Source organism: Myxocyprinus asiaticus, chromosome 39 (assembly GCF_019703515.2).
Source record: "Myxocyprinus asiaticus isolate MX2 ecotype Aquarium Trade chromosome 39, UBuf_Myxa_2, whole genome shotgun sequence".
NCBI lineage: Eukaryota > Metazoa > Chordata > Actinopteri > Cypriniformes > Catostomidae > Myxocyprinus > Myxocyprinus asiaticus.
This window is the reverse complement of record NC_059382.1, coordinates 3489525-3507440: the sequence shown is the minus strand read 5'-3', so window position 1 is coordinate 3507440 and position 17916 is coordinate 3489525. Positions and strand designations below refer to the sequence as shown.

Below are 17916 nucleotides of genomic sequence, written 5' to 3'. Positions count from 1 at the left end.
TACCATAAATTATTCACTATTCAGTAACATATCTTATGTTATTACACATAAGACAACATGCCACTTAAATTAAATAAAGAGGTTGTCATCATGATATAGAGCCAGCAAGTCCTTTAATTTTGTAGAGGAATCTGTGCACTGACACATGTCATTCCTGCTGTGTATTTGGTTTGTATTAGTCCATGGTCCTATGAAACTAGACGAAAATCCACGTTTTAAACATTAAAGTATTAACTGTATTTTATATCAGCTTCATGTCAATACAATTTTATTTAAAAACACAATGAAAACGATGCATTCTTTCAGTTTTGCTGAATAATAAAGGTTACACTCTACATTGAACAAATAACTAATATGACTTTTATCAGAGCCCTTCTACTAATTGAAGCCTACAATGTTAGCAATGCATAACACAGCGGTCCATAGACATTCTATGGCTGGTACACTGAGGAGACGAGGCCGTTTTTATGGATATCTATAGAGGAGATGCTTCAGTGCTGAATAAACTGCTTTTGTGTGGAAACAGCTGTTCATTTCATGAATTGACCGCCTGTGCGCTAATCTTTAACACTAAAAACATTTTGCAGTGAACTATGTGTGGAGTTTACGACGATACATTGGAAAGTTTTACGACAGGTAGTTGTCCGTTTACGGCTCTTCCTGTTCATATGCAGAGATCCGTTAATTCGTGGATAGCCTCCGCGGCTCTATCATAGGAGAGACTACCGGTCAACAAGCGTGTTACGAGAGTGAGTCACCGTTTGTGGATAACTTGCAAATGAATGGGGTATAAAACACGTTGAAGATTATCTGAAAGGCGGTCTGTTTCCTCGCAAAAGCAGTTTGTTTAGCACACTGAGTCATCTCCTCCATACACATCCATTTAAAAAGAACAGCCTCTTGTCTCCACGTCAATGTACCTCTCATATGGGAAACACGCGGAGGTTGTGATAACATTATAGAAGATCTCTGCCTTTTAATTCGGAAGTGACGTCTTTGTGGCGAACATTTCCGGCTAGGTGCTCATTCAAAACAACAGCGGGAGGCGCTTCTTTCATTGTAACTAACACGATTAACGTTAGAAATGTAAATACGATTATCATAAAATTTCATTATTAAAACGTAGACCATGTTGTTCAGTGGCTGGATGCGTGGAACTAACGGAAAGTAAAGTGTTTCGTTTTCTTAAAAAGCAACTGGACGCATGACCCGTAGCAGTGACGCGAGACGACTACAACTGTAACACAACTTATCTCTGGTAGGTGAACTAAATGTGTGCAAACTAATAGTAAGTTTGATGGCTAACATAGATAATTAAATATTGTACTTGCATGATTAATTATAAGTAATTCATGGCACAATTGATCTAAATGGGATGGTGGTTTCACAAGGGGGATTGTTTTCGGTATTTCTTGCAATAAGGGGGACGCATTCTTCCTCAGCTCAAGCCATGGATGTGTGTCATCATGAAATCAGAGACTCTCCCCTCGAAATCCGAACACAAGTGGTCACAGGAGATCCGTTTAAGCGACCAGGTGTAAACGGCGATGTGTCTCACCTGACCACATGTGACCTGATCACAGGAGATACATCTTAATATCATGTGTAAACGAGATCTATTGTGTAAACTTTACCCTTGTGCGTCAATAAAAAAAAAAGTTACTCAGAGGTCCTTGGAGGACAAAAATGTCCGTGTCAAAAAACGGCCATAATAATATTATATATTAATATTTCCCACTTTCAATAAGTTGATTTTTTAACCAACATAAGTCCTGATCATAACTACCAAATATTCATTCATTTTCAGGATTTTAACCCTTTAAATGCCAGTTTGTTTATATAATGCCACTGTTGTTTTTTTTACACACACACAAATTTCTCAATACACACATACAAAACACACTGACATACATACCAACACACCTACACAATTTTGGCTGCATAATTTATTCAATTGGCCTGCAGCAAGCAGAAAATAGGAAAAAGAATGTATTTGCTCCATAGGCTAAACGTGAGAAAAATGGCGCCATCTGGTGGAAAATATAAAAGATTTTGAAGCTGATATTTTGCTACAACTTACCTTATTTTGTCATCGGATCACTGTTTTACGTTGGAATTATTGTTTAAAAATTAACAGAGGTACAGTTTTTTTTTTTTTTTTTTTTACTGTTCTAACAATAAATAATTTCAATTGAACATGGATCTATTGAGCACATGACAGGAATTTTTTTTTAAGTTTCCTTTGAGTGCCACAATGGAAGGTAAATGGAAGATAAAAAGATAAAAAAATATACTGAAAAAGAACTAAATATCATAGTATGATGATTGATGTAAAAAAGGTTATTTATTATTTTTATTTACTTCTAAAACATTTTTGCACTCCTGTTTTTGCAGTTCAAACCAACAAAACGCACATTTTACAACCCTAGTTTGTTCTGTATTAATAGAATATCACGTTCACTTTATGCATATGTTGGGCAATTCCATGGAAATGTCAACCACAACATGCATGTAAAAATAAAGATTTAACCAAAGGAACAAAGCGCCCTTTTAAGTTCTATCGTGGTATAATGGATAATGCCATCCAGACCGCTAGACGGCACATCACCGTGAATATCTCTCATTCAGAAGTTACACATGTTCGCATTGTTTTCTGCTCTGATTTGGTCAGAATATTACAAAACTTCTGTGATGATCCCGTCTGTATGAGTGAAAGAGCTGCTTTAAACTCGAAGAATGCACAGAATGCAACCGAGGCATATTATTGTATAAGACTATCGCTTACATTGTAGTCTGGTGGTGTGAATAAAGTCTTTGTTTCATAATCTTATGATATGTTATTGACTAACATTAGTATATACACGTTAAATATAAACTATATGTTCACATTATAGTGCTTTATTTATTACAGTGTGTTAAAATTGACATTAATAGGTGTTATTAAAGAATAACATCGTACTATGTGCATTTCCAGTTTAATTGTATGCGAATCGATGACGTTATAAATATAATTGGCACGTGTTCAGATACATAAATGAGCAAAGACCTACAAGTTTATTTATTTTTTATTTTTTATCCCTGCTCTCTCCCTTCATCACTGCTTGACTTTGGCGAAATGAAGCCGTGCCGCTTGAAAGATAAAATTCAAACTGCAGTATCACCTTTTCGTGATTTATAATTAGAAACAAACATTTAGCCGGCTTTTGCTCCATCCCACATCACAGAACATTGAAGGTAGGTGCAGAACCCTTCTTACATAGAGACTACAAGCTTAGCCTAAAATGGCATAACGTAGCAGTCCCATAGATATTCTGTGGTCGCCACACTGCTGAGGAGACGAGAGGTAATTTTTTTTAATGGATGTCTATGTAGGAGATGCTTCATTACACTGAATAAACTGCTGTTGTGATGAAACGGCTCATTTAATGAATTGACCGCCTGTACACTAATCTTCAACATGTTTTACACTAAACAGTCCTTTTGGAATTAACTGTGTGTGGAGTTTACTACAATAAAATTGCTGTTTAAAAAGAGAAGACATGGAAAATCCTGCAACAGGTACAGTTGAAGTCAGAAGTTTACATACACATTTTTTAACCATTCCACATATTTCATATTAGCAAACCATAGTTTTGGCAAAGCGTTTAGGACATCTACTTTGTGCATGACATGAGTAATTTTTCAAACAATTGTTTACAGACAGATTTTTTCACTTTTAATTGAATATATATCACATAACATAATTCCAGTGGGTCAGAAGTTTACATACACTAAGTTAACATACACTAAGCAACTTGGAACATTCCAGAAAATGATGTCAAGCCTTTAAGCAATTAGCCAATTAGCTTCTGATAGGCTAATTGGAGTCAATTGGAGGTGTACCTGTGGATGTATATTAAGGCCTACCCTCAAACTCAGTGCTTCTTTGCTTGACATCATGGAAAAATCAAAAGAAATCAGCCAAGACCTCAGAAATAATTTGTGGACCTCCACAAGTCTGGTTCATCCTTGAGAGCAATTTCCAAATGCCTGAAGGTGCCACATTTATCTGTCCAAACAATAGTACACCAGTATAAACACCATGGGACCATGCAGCCATCATACCGCTCAGGAAGGAGACACATTCTGTCTCCTAGAGGTGCGAAAAGTGCAAATCAGTCCCAGAACAGCAGCAAAGGACCTTGTGAAGATGTTGGAGGAAACAGGTAGACAAGTATCTATATCCACAGTAAAACAAGTCCTATATCGGCATAACCTGAAAGGCTGCTCAACAAGGAAGAAGCCACTGCTCCAAAACCGCCATAAAAAAGCCAGACTACAGTTTGCAACTGCACATGGCGACAAAGAACTTACTTTTTGGAGAAATGTCCTCTGGTCTGATGAAACAAAAATTTAACTGTTTGGCCACAATGACCATCGTTATGTTTGGAGGAAAAATGTGAGGCTTGTAAGCTGAAGAACACCATCCCAACCGTGAAGCATGGGGGTGGCAGCATCATGTTGTGGGGGTGCTTTGCTGCAGGAGGGACTGGTGCACTTCACAAAATAGATGGCATCATGAGGAAGGAAAATGATGTGAACATATTAAAGCAACATCTCAAGATATCAGCGAGGAGGTTAAAGCTCAGTCGCAAATTGGTTTTCCAAATGTACAATGACCCCAAGCATACCTCCAAAGTTGTGGCAAAATGGCTTAAGGACAACAAAGTCAAGGTATTGGAGTGGCCATCACAAAGCCCTGACCTCAATCTGATTGAAAAAGTTGTGGGCAGAACTGAACAAGCATGTGCGAGCAAGGAGGCCTACAATCCTGACTCAGTTACACCATTTCTGTCTGGAGGAATGGGCCAAAATTCCAGAAACATATTGTGAGAAGCTTGTGGAAGGCTACGCAAAACATTTGACCCAAGTTAAACAGTTTAAAGGCAATGCTACCAAATACTAACAAAGTGTATGTAAACTTCTGACCCACTGGGAATGTGATGAAAGAAATAAAAGCTGAAAGAAATCATTCTCTCTACTATTATTCTGACATTTCACATTCTTAAAATAAAGTAGTGATCCTAACTGACCTAAGACAGGGAATGTTTTCTACGATTAAATATCAGAAATTGTGAAAAACTGAGTTTAAATGTATTTGGATAAGGTGTATGTAAAATTCTGACTTAAATTGTAGGTGTCAGTTTACGGCTCTCCTCATTCATTTGTATGGTATCCGCAAACAGTGACTAACACGCTACGCTCTCTCCAATGTTAAAAAAGCGGAGGTTGTTATATCTGTATAGAAGATCTCTGGTATATGGAATTTTGGTCACAAACATGGCGAGGCAGTCGTACAGAGACATGAATTGGTATACAGAAAAAAATGCTACAGTGTCACCCTTTTTCAATAAAGGAAAACAGTTGCTTCATAGGTATTAGTTATTTAATTATCCTCCTGAAAATCAAAATGAAAGTACATTGTAAACATTCGTAATTTTATTTGTTAGTCCTATTGAAAAAAACGCTTTTAACCCGTGTTGTACTGTAAATGACATGGTAGTAGGTAGTCACGTTCTTTGAATTTAAACACATGGACTGATATGTCAGCTGTAGTGTGTTCGGCCCTCAAGCTAGATTCGATCCAATGAACTTTTGCTAATCTTATTTTTTGTTTTTAATAAATAGGTATTTGATCATTTATAGTAACATTTGATATTGCTGAAGAGAATTTCAACATTCGAAACAAATGCAGACATTATTTCAGCATTGCATGGTTTTAATTTGCATTTCATTCCATTTTGTTCTGTGGTTGGTTCTGACTCTGTCCTTTTAAGATTATTGTTGGTCATTTGGTTTTATACTGTATATAATTCATACAATTAACCTTATATTTGTCACCACGATTGTGTTTTAAAAGGTAAAACCATAGGTGGTACAGTCGCATAGTGCGGCGGCTTTCATGATTACATGCTAAGCTTATATTTCATCTTAATTACATTAATACAGAACAATAGCGTGAGGGTAGTTCACTTATATTTTTCCAAACATCTGGGTCTCTTTCAATCTTTTGGAGTGTCACAACACCCCGCCACATTACGTTTGTCTGTGTTCACATGGGGCATGGGATAGATAATAGCCCACCTTTAATGACCACCTTAAACATTCGATTGTCACCAGAGAACTCCGTTATCTCATAACATGAAGTGAAATGTACCCAGCTGACATGTGACATGCCTTTTATCATAACCTACTGTATTAAACTGCATAGCGTTTCTGGTTATTACATGGAGCATAAAACTCAAACACATTATTTGTATAATATTTGTCTCAATACATGCGATCGCAACAATTCCAGCCTAATATGTGTAATGGAAAATTGCGATTCTTATTAAAATATTTTACAATATTTCATTTGATGCTTCCATGAAGAATGATTCTGTTCACTTTCTTTCATTTTTATTGCCGGAATAATGTAACACAGTATGATACGATGGTTCACATATAAATCAATTCATTCACATCTGATAATCCTGTTTAAAAATAGAAAATATGGGCTAGCCCATCGGCACATTAAAAGAAATCACAGGTTTGAGTCTTCGCAGTTGACTTCGCAGTTGTTTAAATATGCAGCCTATATGACCGCTGAATGTTGCAGGAAAGTGTTTATCATGGTCTCCATTAGGGCTGCAACTAACGATTATTTTGATAATCGATTAATCTAACGATTATTAGAACGATTATTCGACTATTCGGGCGATTATTGCAACGATTAATCATTAGCTCTTAACTGATTATTCAGCTTGTTCCCCGACTTAAAAGGTTGTATTAAACGTGCTTACAATAAAGAGGACAAAATTACCTTTTAAAAATACCTCTAAATGACATTCATGGAATTAAAGGGGACTAAAAATACTTTTTAAGTTTAATTCAGTAAAGAAATTCACTGCAAAAAATCCTGTGGTTATCAAGTGTTTTTGTCTCATTTTCCATTTAAAATTGTCTAAAAATCCTTAAAACAAGATACATTGTTAAAGATACATGCTTTAAGAGAATGCATCTTATATATATATATATATATATATAAGTGTATTTTGTATATGTGTATTTTTTCACTTGGTTATATTTCTGCGAGTGCAGTAAAGAAAATATACTTCTATTCAAGATCTATTCTCTAAAAGCAAGTCTAAATATCTTATCTGCTGCTTCTCAGGTGAATGCATCTTTTTTAAAGGATTTTTAGATATTTTAAAATATTTGAATTTTTAATATTATATTCAACATTCTCAGATAACCATTTTTTCTTCTGCAGTATAGCTGCTAAAGAAAATGTACATTGCTTTAAAGGAGTTTTAGATATTTATATTGGAAAACAAACAAAAACAAATCAAAAACGTATTTTGTTGCCATGCATAATGGGGCGAAGACTACCTCTCTCACCTTTCTGTTCACCTCGATCCATCTTTAACTCTCTTTTAACAAACTCTCTTTTATTAATAAAGCTGCGTATTGCCAGTGATGCATATCTTATGATTCAATAAGCTGCAAGCCATCATGTTATAATCTAGCTGCATTAAGCGTGTGCGCTCGAGGGATGAGCGTCCCCACAACAGAGTGTACATCAGCCGGGTGCAGTTTCAATCTCTCCCCCTTAGATCGGAACACTTCGCGCAAATCATAGAAGAGGCGCTGACTGCACAGAGAAATGCCAGTTTCGGAGTTTGTAGTTATTTACATGATCTACGTCCGAATTATTTGAACTTTTATAAAGCTATAACACATAAAATATAACTGCATTTAAGATGTAACTCCGGGTGTTTCCTTTAAAGAGCTCCGGCTCCGCTTATTGCACAACGAGAGTGCTTCTGTATTTACTTATTTTGTATTTTTGCATTATAATTCTCTCATACTTTGCGATCTATATCACCTGAAGATGTTCAGGTGTAGACTGTGAGCTGTGTAATTCTTCCTTTCCTCAGTCAGGCACGAGCTGCAGTGCTGCTCTCGTGCGTCATCATTAGGGTTTAATGTGTTCTCATGTTACGTTAAATGAGATCAAACGACTATTTGATACCGAAAATTTTTGTCGTCAAGTTTTTTACTGTCGACGTTGACGATAACGTCAACTAATCGTTTCAGTCCTAGTCTACATGGCTGGGTCCTTCCAGCAAATCAGTGTTTGTTCTTCTTGTTTCTTTTTCTTCCTCTTTTTCTTCTCTTTTATGGCGGTTGGCAAAACAAGCTTAACTTGCCCTTACTGCCTCCAACTTAATGGTTGTTACGTTGGGAGAAAGAGCTCTGAGGCATTCAGCTCTGGCCTGTAGAAATTCTATGGTTATAGCTCCTCTTAGTGGGTTAGAGCAGCTAATGACACATTCACGCGGTGATCGTGGCGGTAGAAAGCCTATTCTGAATGGATACCCACACTGCACACAGACAGGACAAAATTGATTAAAACATTGTTACATCGGATGATCCAGTGTTAATTGTGTCGTTTGGATAACGCAGAGTTAATATTTCAACTTGGTGAGTTCATTGCCAATCTAATTAATCTAAAAACATGAATAAGACAACCTATTATACATAAACATAAATCCTGGATCCTCCTGTTATTGCCCAGCATACCTGCTGCCTCTTCTTTCGTGCTCTGTAATCTTCTGATGTACATTTTTTAGGACTTGTACCCCGGTCCTTTGCATCAGTTGAGCTACCACACAACTCGATTGATAAGCTTCTAAATGTAGTATGTAATGCAACCATTAAAATGTGTCGCCTTAGAAGTCATGCGATTTCATATTCAAGTCTTTTGACGTCATAAGATAGCATTGAGAGAGGAACAGAGTAAAAAGTGATTTGAACTTATCTGCCGTTTTACTCGTGATTTGTATGAAAGTGAATAAAAGTCATTGTTGTTATAGCGCCTCTACTTTTCATTTCACCAGGAAACTGCCGCGATACGTACAACAAACAACGTATATTTTTTTGGGCAGAAATGCTGTTAAAGTAACACGATTTTCTGTGACCAGGGACCTGATGTATAAACGTTGTCTACGCACAAAATGGGCATTAAAAATGTATGTACACAATATTCAATGCATCAGGATTTATAAAAAAAAATAAACGTGCCGTAAATATGTCAAACACTCTTGAGTCTGTGCGACTTCAACTGGCCAAGTAAAGAACTCAATATACTGATTATAATTTCCTTTTTTCATTTAACAAACAACATTTAGTATATAAAGTATGGTGTTCCGGTAAAGCATTAACAACTAATCAAATCAAAAATGATTAAATGATAGAAACCAAACGGCTACTTGACATAATAAATGCACATAGATCATAAACTTGTGTAGCAGTTGTTAACCAGGTTTTAAATGACTGTAATGTGAAAATGACTTTGCAATTTAGCATCACATATAAATAGAAACTTGATATCTGTTACTTTCTGCTTTTCATGTTTATTTTGTTTCATTTCATATTTGTGTATATTTACAGTAATTTGGTAATTTAATGTTTTTTTTAGAAATCATGGAGTTGAGAGAGGAAAGTCAAGAACTGAATAAAGTGGAGGAGAAACATCAGGTTCAGAAATCTTCTAACTTTATACAAGAACAAGGGTCTTGCTCACAGACTGAGAAGAATTTCTCACAAAAGAGAACTAAAAAAACAGAAGCCAAAAACTCTGCCACTTGCCTTCAGTGTGGAAAGAGTTACACACTTAAAAGCAACCTTAAGAAACACATGAGAATTCACACCGGAGAGAAACCTTTTACATGCTCTGAGTGTGGAAAGAGTTTTACACGTAAAGACCACTTCAAAGCTCACATGAGAATTCACACTGGAGAGAAGCCGTTCACCTGCCATCAGTGTGGAAGGAGTTTCAGAGCAAAGGAAGCGCTAAATAATCACATGAGAATTCACACTGGAGAGAGGCCTTTTTCATGCTCTCAGTGTGGAAAGAGTTTTACACGTAAAGAAAGCCTTAATATTCACACGAGAATTCACAATGGAGAGAAGCCTTTTTCATGCTCCAAGTGTGGAAAGAGTTTTATATGTAAAGCAACCCTTAATGCTCACATGAGAATTCACAGTGGAGAGAAGACTTTCACATCATCTCATTGTGGAAAGAGTTTTGCACGTCAAGGAAACCCTGATAGGCAGATGAAAATACACACTTTACACACATGCTCTCAGTGTGGAAAGAGTTTTTTGAGTAAAACGCATCTTAATTCTCACATGAGATTTCACACTGAGGAGAAGACTTTTACATGTACTCAGTGTGGAAAGAGTTTTCTGAGTAAAATATATCTTAATTCTCACATGAGATTGCACACTGGAGACAAGACCTTTACATGCACTCACTGTGGAAGAAGTTTCACACTAAAAGAACACCTCAAAAGTCACATGCGAATTCACACTGGAGAGAAACCTTACACGTGTCATGTGTGTGGAAAAAGTTTCACACGTGCATCCACTCTAACGAGTCATCTCCGCAGTCACTCTGGTGAAAAGCCATTTAACTGTGATGACTGTGGTAAAACATTCACAACGCAGTCACGGCTAACAGCACACCTTAAAGTTCATACCAATGAAAGGCCTCACTTGTGTTCATTTTGTGGGAAGAGTTTTTCATGGCTGAGCTATTGGAAAGATCATCAGAAAATACATACTGGTGGGAGAGATCATGTGTGCTTTGTGTGTGGGAAGGGCTTCATTGCAGCCAACCAATTAAAAGCACACCTGAGAATTCATACTGGAGAGAAACCTTACAAGTGCTCACATTGTGACAAGAGATTCGCTTATTCAAAGCAACGGAAATCACATGAGAGCGTTCATACTGGAGAGAAACCATCCGTTTCACCCGATTAGGGAATCTTCACGCTCACAAAAGCCAAGTTCGTCTTCTGGTTCGATGCTTTCCAGTAAATAGCAAAAATTCAGCCTAAAATCATTTACTCACCCTGATGTCATTCCCAGTTACTTTCTTTCTGCAGAACACAAGAAGAAATAATTAAATGAATGTCCTGTCTTCTGACTTCAATACAATGGCAGTACATTGAGACTCACTTTAACGTCATGTTGCCAGAACCAATGAAGTTTGATGTTATCAACAGAGCTGCCATTGAATTACTGTGCTGTTTATGGACTCATTGATTTTCTTTGATTTAAGAGTGAAAAAGGTCTTAAATTATGAACTGTTCATCATTCAAAGTGATCGTATGCCTTCATAAGACTTCATGCACAAGCTATCATCTAAGAAGTTGCGTTAGGAGCTGTCTTGCATTAATTTTCTATGGCATTTGCCAGACGTTAATCAGTCTATAAAATCTCTCTGTTCATCAACTGCTTGATTTTATTAATTATAGCCATTACAAGGCATTGAGAAATTAAAAGACGTGCTTGCAATGAGACTAAAATAGTGCTGTTGTGTTTAGAAATGTAGCTAGTCAACAACTCTTACAGTGTGGATGAAAATATGTGTAGGAAAAATGTTCATTTTTGTCACACTAGCATTTCTGCTGTGTAAATAGTTTGCATTAATCAGTCAAGCTGCGACGTGTGCGAGTAATTGCTGAACGTGCTGCATTACTGTCATTCATTTGTCTCATAAGGCCACAGATGCTGATTGTACATTTAAATATGAGAAATAAATTAGGAGCAAAATCTTGGTTGTGCTGGTGGATTTCAATGTACAATTAAATGGAAATTCTTAGAAAGCCCAAGAAATGGCCGACTCCCTGATCAGTGTCCTGACCACTGAACTAGAATATTTGATATTTTAAAAAAATTTCTTTTCAATACAAAGGCAGTGTATAGTGCTGCACTTTAAAGCTTAAAAAGAACCCCAAAGTATTATTAAAGTAGTCAGTGTGGCCCATGTGTGCGGTTTTTGTGAGAAACAATCTCACCAAATCTCAGGGTTTCTTTAAGAATTGATCATGCTTTTTAATTTAAAATCCTGGGCCACATACTCACACATAATGCCAGAATAATAGTAGAGAGAATGATTTATTTCAGCTTTTATTTCTTTCATCACATCCCCAGTGGGTCAGATGTTTACATACACTTTGTTAGTATTTGGTAGCATTGTCTTTAAATTGTTTAACTTGGGTCAAACATTTTGGGTATCCTTCCACAAGCTTCTCACAATAAGTTTCTGGAATTTTGGCCCATTCCTCCAGACAGAACTGGTGTAACTGAGTCAGGTTTGTAGGCCTCCTTGCTCACACAAGCTTTTTCAGTTCTGTCCACAAATTCGGATTGAGGTCAGGGCTTTGTGATGGTCACTCCAATACCTTGACTTTGTTGTCCTTAAACCATTTTGCCACAACTTTGGAGGTATGCTTGGGGTCATTGTCCATTTGGAAGACCCATTTGCGACCGAGCTTTAACTTCCTCGCTGATGTCTTGAGATTTTGCTTGAATATATCCACATAATGTTCCTTCCTCATGATGCCATCTATTTTGTGAAGTGCACCAGTCCCTCCTGCAGCAAAGCACCCCCACAACATGATGCTTCATGGTTGGGATGGTGTTCTTACCCTTTTTCCTCCAAACATAACTATGATCATTATGGCCAAAAAGTTCCATTTTTGTTTCATCAGACCAAAAAGTAAGATCTTTGTCCCCATGTGCATTTGCAAACTGTAGTCTGGCTTTTTATAGCAGTTTTGGAGCAGTGGCTTCTTCCTTGCTGAGCAGCCTTTCAGGTTATGTCGATATAGGACTCGTTTTACTGTGGATATAGATACTTGTCTACCTGTTTCCTCCAGCATCTTCACAAGGTCCTTTGCTGTTGTTCTGGGATTGAGTTGCACTTTTCGCACCTCTAGGAGACAGAATACGTCTCCTTCCTGAGCGGTATAATGGCTGTGTGGTCCCAAGATGTTTATACTTGCGTACTATTGTTTGTACAGATGAACGTTGTACCTTCAGGCATTTGGAAATTGCTCCCAAGGATGAACCAGACTTGTGGAAGTCCACAATTCTTTTTTTCTGAGGTCTTGGCTGATTTCTTTTGATTTTCCTATGATGTCAAGCAAAGAGGCACTGAGTTTGAAGGTAGGCCTTAAAATACATTCATAGGTACAGCTCCAATTGACTCTAATTAACCAATTAGCCTATCTGAAGCTAATTGCCTAAAGGCTTGACATCATTTTCTAGAATTTTCCAAGCTGCTTAAAGGCACAGTTAACTTAGTGTATGTAAACTTCTGACCCACTGGAGTTGTGATATAGTCAATTAAAATTTAAACAATCTGTCTGTAAACAATTGCTGGAAGAATTACTCATATCATGGCCAAAATAGGTGTCCTAAACAACTTGCCAAAACTATAGTTTGCTAATCTGAAATCTGTGGAGTGGTTAAAAAAATTTTGTTTTAATGACGTCAACCTAAGTGTATGTAAACTTCTGACTTCAACTGTGTGTGTGTGTGTGTGTGTGTGTGTGTGTGTATATATATATATATATATATATATATATATATACATACATACATACACACACACTGATCAGCCACAACATTAAAACCACTGACAGGTGAAGTGACTAACATTGATTATATCATTACAATTTCACCTGTCAAGGGGTGGAATATGTTAGGCAGCAAGTGAACAGTCAGTTCTTGAATTTCATGTGTTGGAAGCAGTTAAAATGGGCAAGTGAAAGGATCTGAGCGACTTTGACAAGGGCCAAATTGTGATGGCTAGACGTCTGGGTCAGAGCATCTCCAAAATGACAGATCTTGTGGGGTGTTCCCGGTATGAAGTCGTTAGTAGCTACCAAAAGTGGTCCAAGGAAGGACAACCGTTGAATCGGCGACAGGGTCATGGGCACCCAAGGCTCATTGATGCATGCGTGGAGCGAAGGCTAACCTGTCTGGTCTGATCCCACAGAAGAGCTACTGTAACACAAATTGCTGAAAAACTTAATGCTGGCCATGATAGAAAGGTGTCGGAACACACAGTGCATCGCAGCTTGCTGCGTTTGGGGCTGCATAGCTGCAGACCGGTCAGAGTGCCCATGCTGACCCCTGTCCACCGCCGAAAGCGCCTGCAATGGGCACATGAGTGTCAGAACTGGACCATGGAGCAATGGAAGAAGGTGGCCTGGTCTGATGAATCATGTTTTTAGAACATGTGGACGGCCGGGTGCGTGTGCGTTGTTTACCTGGGGAAGAGATGGCAGCAGGATGCACCTTGGGAAGAAGGCAGGCCGGCGGAGGCAGTGTGATGCTCTGGGCAATGTTCTGCTGGGAAACTTTGGGTCCTGGCATTCATGTGGATGTTACTTTGACAAGTACCACCTACCTAAAGATTGTTGCAGACCACGTACACTCTTTCATGTCAACGTTATTCCCTGATGGCAGTGTGGCCTCTTTCAGCAGGATAATGCACCCTGCCACACTGCATAAATTGATCAGGAATGGTTTAAGGAACATGATAAAGAGTTCAAGGTGTTGACTTGGTCTCCAAATTCCCCAGATCTCAATCCGATTGAGCATCTATGGGATGTGCTGGACCAACAAGTCCGATCCATGGTGGCTCCACCTCGCAACTTACAGGACTTAAAGTATCTGCTACTAACGTCTTGGTACCAGATGCCACAGGACACATTTAGAGGTCTTGCAGAGTCCATGTCTTGACAGGTCAGAGCTGTTTTGGCAGCACAAGGGGGACCTACATGATGTTAGGCAGGTGGTTTTAATGTTGTGGCTGATTGGTGTATATATAAAGTTGTATTTCCCTTGTGGTGTTGTTTGGTCTAAGAAAGAAATAATGGTTATCGACCAGATGTTTTAAATATAGCTTAACCAAATGCTCTATTTCTAAAAGCAAATTTTTGATTGCCCTGAAATGCTTGCCGCATTAATATCAATAGCTTGAGAGAAATAACCGGGCCATCACTTTTAATGGAGCTGCTGAAAAGTTTGTTTCACACATATAATTCCCTGTTTTCACCCCATTCATTATTTAAGATCTGTAAATTGCCACATTGAGCACATTTCATTGGCATCAACAGTCTTAGGCAAACTGCAGCACTATATGTAATGATAACCACTTTATATCTATTTTAAAATCGGTTACCACCTCTGTTTAACAACAACAATTTAAGGTATTTTACAAAAGTACCATCAATTATTCAGTAACGCTTTACCTAAAACAACATATCACTTATATTGAATTAATTTGATCTTTGTCATCATATAGAGCCTGCAAGTACTTTTATTTTTAGATGAAGCTCTTCAGTAACATAATACTCTTAAAACAGCATTTAAAAAGCATCGTTCAAAAGTTGTTCAAAAAATTGCAATTTTATTCATCACTTGCTTTAAATTGATTGTGAATTACAGTAAAGACATTTATAATGTTGTAATGATTATTAGGGGTAGTGGTGGCTCAGCAGTTAAGGCTCTGGGTTACTGATCAGAAGGTTGGGGGTTCAAGCCCCAGCACTACCAAGATGCCACTGTTGGGCCCTTGAGCAAGGCCCTTGACCCTATCTGCTCCAGGGATGCTGTATCAGGGCTGACCCTGCACTCTGACCCCAGCTTAGCTAGGATATGTGGGGGAAAAATAAGACTTTCACTGTGTACACTGCAAATGTATAATGTGTGATAAATAAAATTATTATAATTAATTATTGACATTAGTTTAGTTGCAGACTCCAGTAATGACTGCTGAAAAATGGGGCCATTATGGGCAAAATAAATAGAAAAGCAATTTCAAACAACACACACCTTCAGTGAAGCCATGCCCACAACAGTCCGCCAATAAATTCTGTGAATATTTCCATCATGCTACAAGAGAAGAAGTGCTTCAGACCAGCAGGAAGAACTCCAGGTGCAACAACCGAAATCTGTGTGATATAATATGGAAAAAGATAGAATTTTTCATAGTTTAGAATATGTGGTGGCACCTAGGGTGGCCAATCAAATTCTAGGGCTCTCCAGGGCCATCTAAATATGCCCCTGCTTTTTGCTATTAATGTACATTTTGTTTCATTTCACATTTGTGCATTTTTAATTTGGTAATTTAATGTTTATTTTAGAGATCATGGACGTGAGAGAGGAAAGTCAAGAACTGAATGAAGTGGAGGAGAATCATCAGGATCAGACATCTTCAAACTTCATACAAGAAGAAGAATCTTCTAGTTGCTCACAGATGGCGAAGAATTCCTCACAAAGGAGAACTAGAAGAACAGAAGCCCAAAACTCTGTCACCTGTCCTCAGTGTGGAAAGTGTTTAGCACTTAAAAACCTTAAGAAACACATGGGGATTCACACTGAAGAGAAGCCATTCACCTGTCTTCAGTGTGGAAGGAGTTTCAGAGCAAAAGAACAGCTGAAAAGTCACATGAGAATTCACACCGGAGAGAAGCCATACACATGCCCTCAGTGTGGAAAGAGTTGTTTGCATAAATCAAATCTAAAAAGTCACATAAGAATTCACACTGGAGAGAAGCCTTTTACATGCCCTCAGTGTGGAAGGAGCTTTTTGCATAAATCAAATCTTAAAAGTCACATAAGAATTCACACTGGAGAGAAGCCTTTTACATGCTCTCAGTGTGGATGGCGTTTCAGACTAAAAGAACATCTGAATAGTCACATGAACGTTCACACTGGAGTGAAGTCTAATACATGTCATCAATGTGGAAAAGTTTTCACACGTGCACAGTCTCTTGACACTCATCTACGCGGGCACTTTGATGAAAGGCCATTTAACTGTGATCACTGTGGTAAAAGATTCATATTGCGGTCACGGCTAACAGCACACCTTCGAATTCATGCAAATGAAAGGCCTCACTTGTGTTCATTTTGTGGAAAGAGTTTTTTACGACTGAGCTCTTGGAAAGTTCATCTGAAAATACATACTGGTGTAAAAGATCATGTGTGCTCTTATTGTGGGAAGGGCTTCATTACAGCCAGCCATTTGAAAAGGCACCTGAGAATTCATACTGGAGAGAAACCTTACAAGTGCTCATATTGTGACAAGAGATTCACTTTGTCAGAACACCAGAAATCACATGAGAGAATTCATACTAGAGAGAAACCATCCCACTGTCCTCCAAAGTTCCACCCGATTAAGGAGTCATCATACTCACAAAATTGTAAAAGTGAGCAAAGTTAATCTTCGCGTTCAACGCGTTCCAGTAAATAGCATGAGATTAAAGGGATAATTCACCCAAATTAAAAATTCTGTCATCCTTTACTCATCCTCATGTCATTCCAAATCCCAATGACTTACTTTCCTCTGTGGAGCACAAAAGGAAATTATTTAATAAATGTCCTGTCAGCTGACTTCAGTACATAGAGAATCATTGTGTCGACAGAACCAGTGAACTTTGATGTTGTCAACAGAGCTGCCACTGGATTTCAGTGCTGTTTATGGACTTAATGATTTCATTTTAATTTAAGAGTGAATAAGGACTTAAATTATGGACTGTTCATCTTACTTTTGTATGATGTGGAGTATGATTGTATGCCCTCAGAAAACTCGGCATATGATGCACAAGTTTCTCACAAAAGCATACTATCATCTAAGAGTCTAGGGTTCCTGTAGCTCAACTGGTACAGCATGGCGCTAGCAACACCAAGATTGTGGGATTGATGCCCAAAAAACACACAAACTGAAACAATGTATACCCTCAATGCACTGTAAGTCGCTTTGGATAAAAGCCTCTGTCAAATGCATCAATGTAAATATAAAAGGCTGATATAGGTGGTCACAGTATTAATTTAGAATATTAATGTATTGCTGTTGAGTTTTATAGGATGTTTTTCTTTTAGATTGGGGATTAGCAATGGTTTAAATTACTGACAGTAATTTTCTATGGTTGCATTTAACACATTAATCAGTCTATAATATCTTCAACTGTACCTTTAACAGCTTGATTTGATCAATTATGACCATTAAAATGCATTGAGAAATGAAAA

The 17916-nt window shown here is 37.8% G+C and overlaps 1 protein-coding gene across 2 annotated transcripts; it reads left to right on the top strand.

The window, feature by feature from the left end:
* Positions 1 to 1008: 1008 nt before the first annotated feature.
* Positions 1009 to 17916, top strand: LOC127429607 (gastrula zinc finger protein XlCGF8.2DB-like). Of its 2 annotated transcripts, none has more exons than XM_051678730.1 (2): positions 1009 to 1258; positions 16032 to 17916. In XM_051678730.1, exon 2 carries the CDS (start codon positions 16037 to 16039, stop codon positions 17108 to 17110), a length of 1074 nt encoding a protein of 357 aa, XP_051534690.1. In that variant the 5' UTR covers positions 1009 to 1258; positions 16032 to 16036; the 3' UTR covers positions 17111 to 17916. The 2 variants fall into 2 exon arrangements, with proteins under 2 accessions (XP_051534690.1, XP_051534689.1); XM_051678729.1 differs by lacking the exon at positions 16032 to 17916 and adding an exon at positions 9503 to 15749.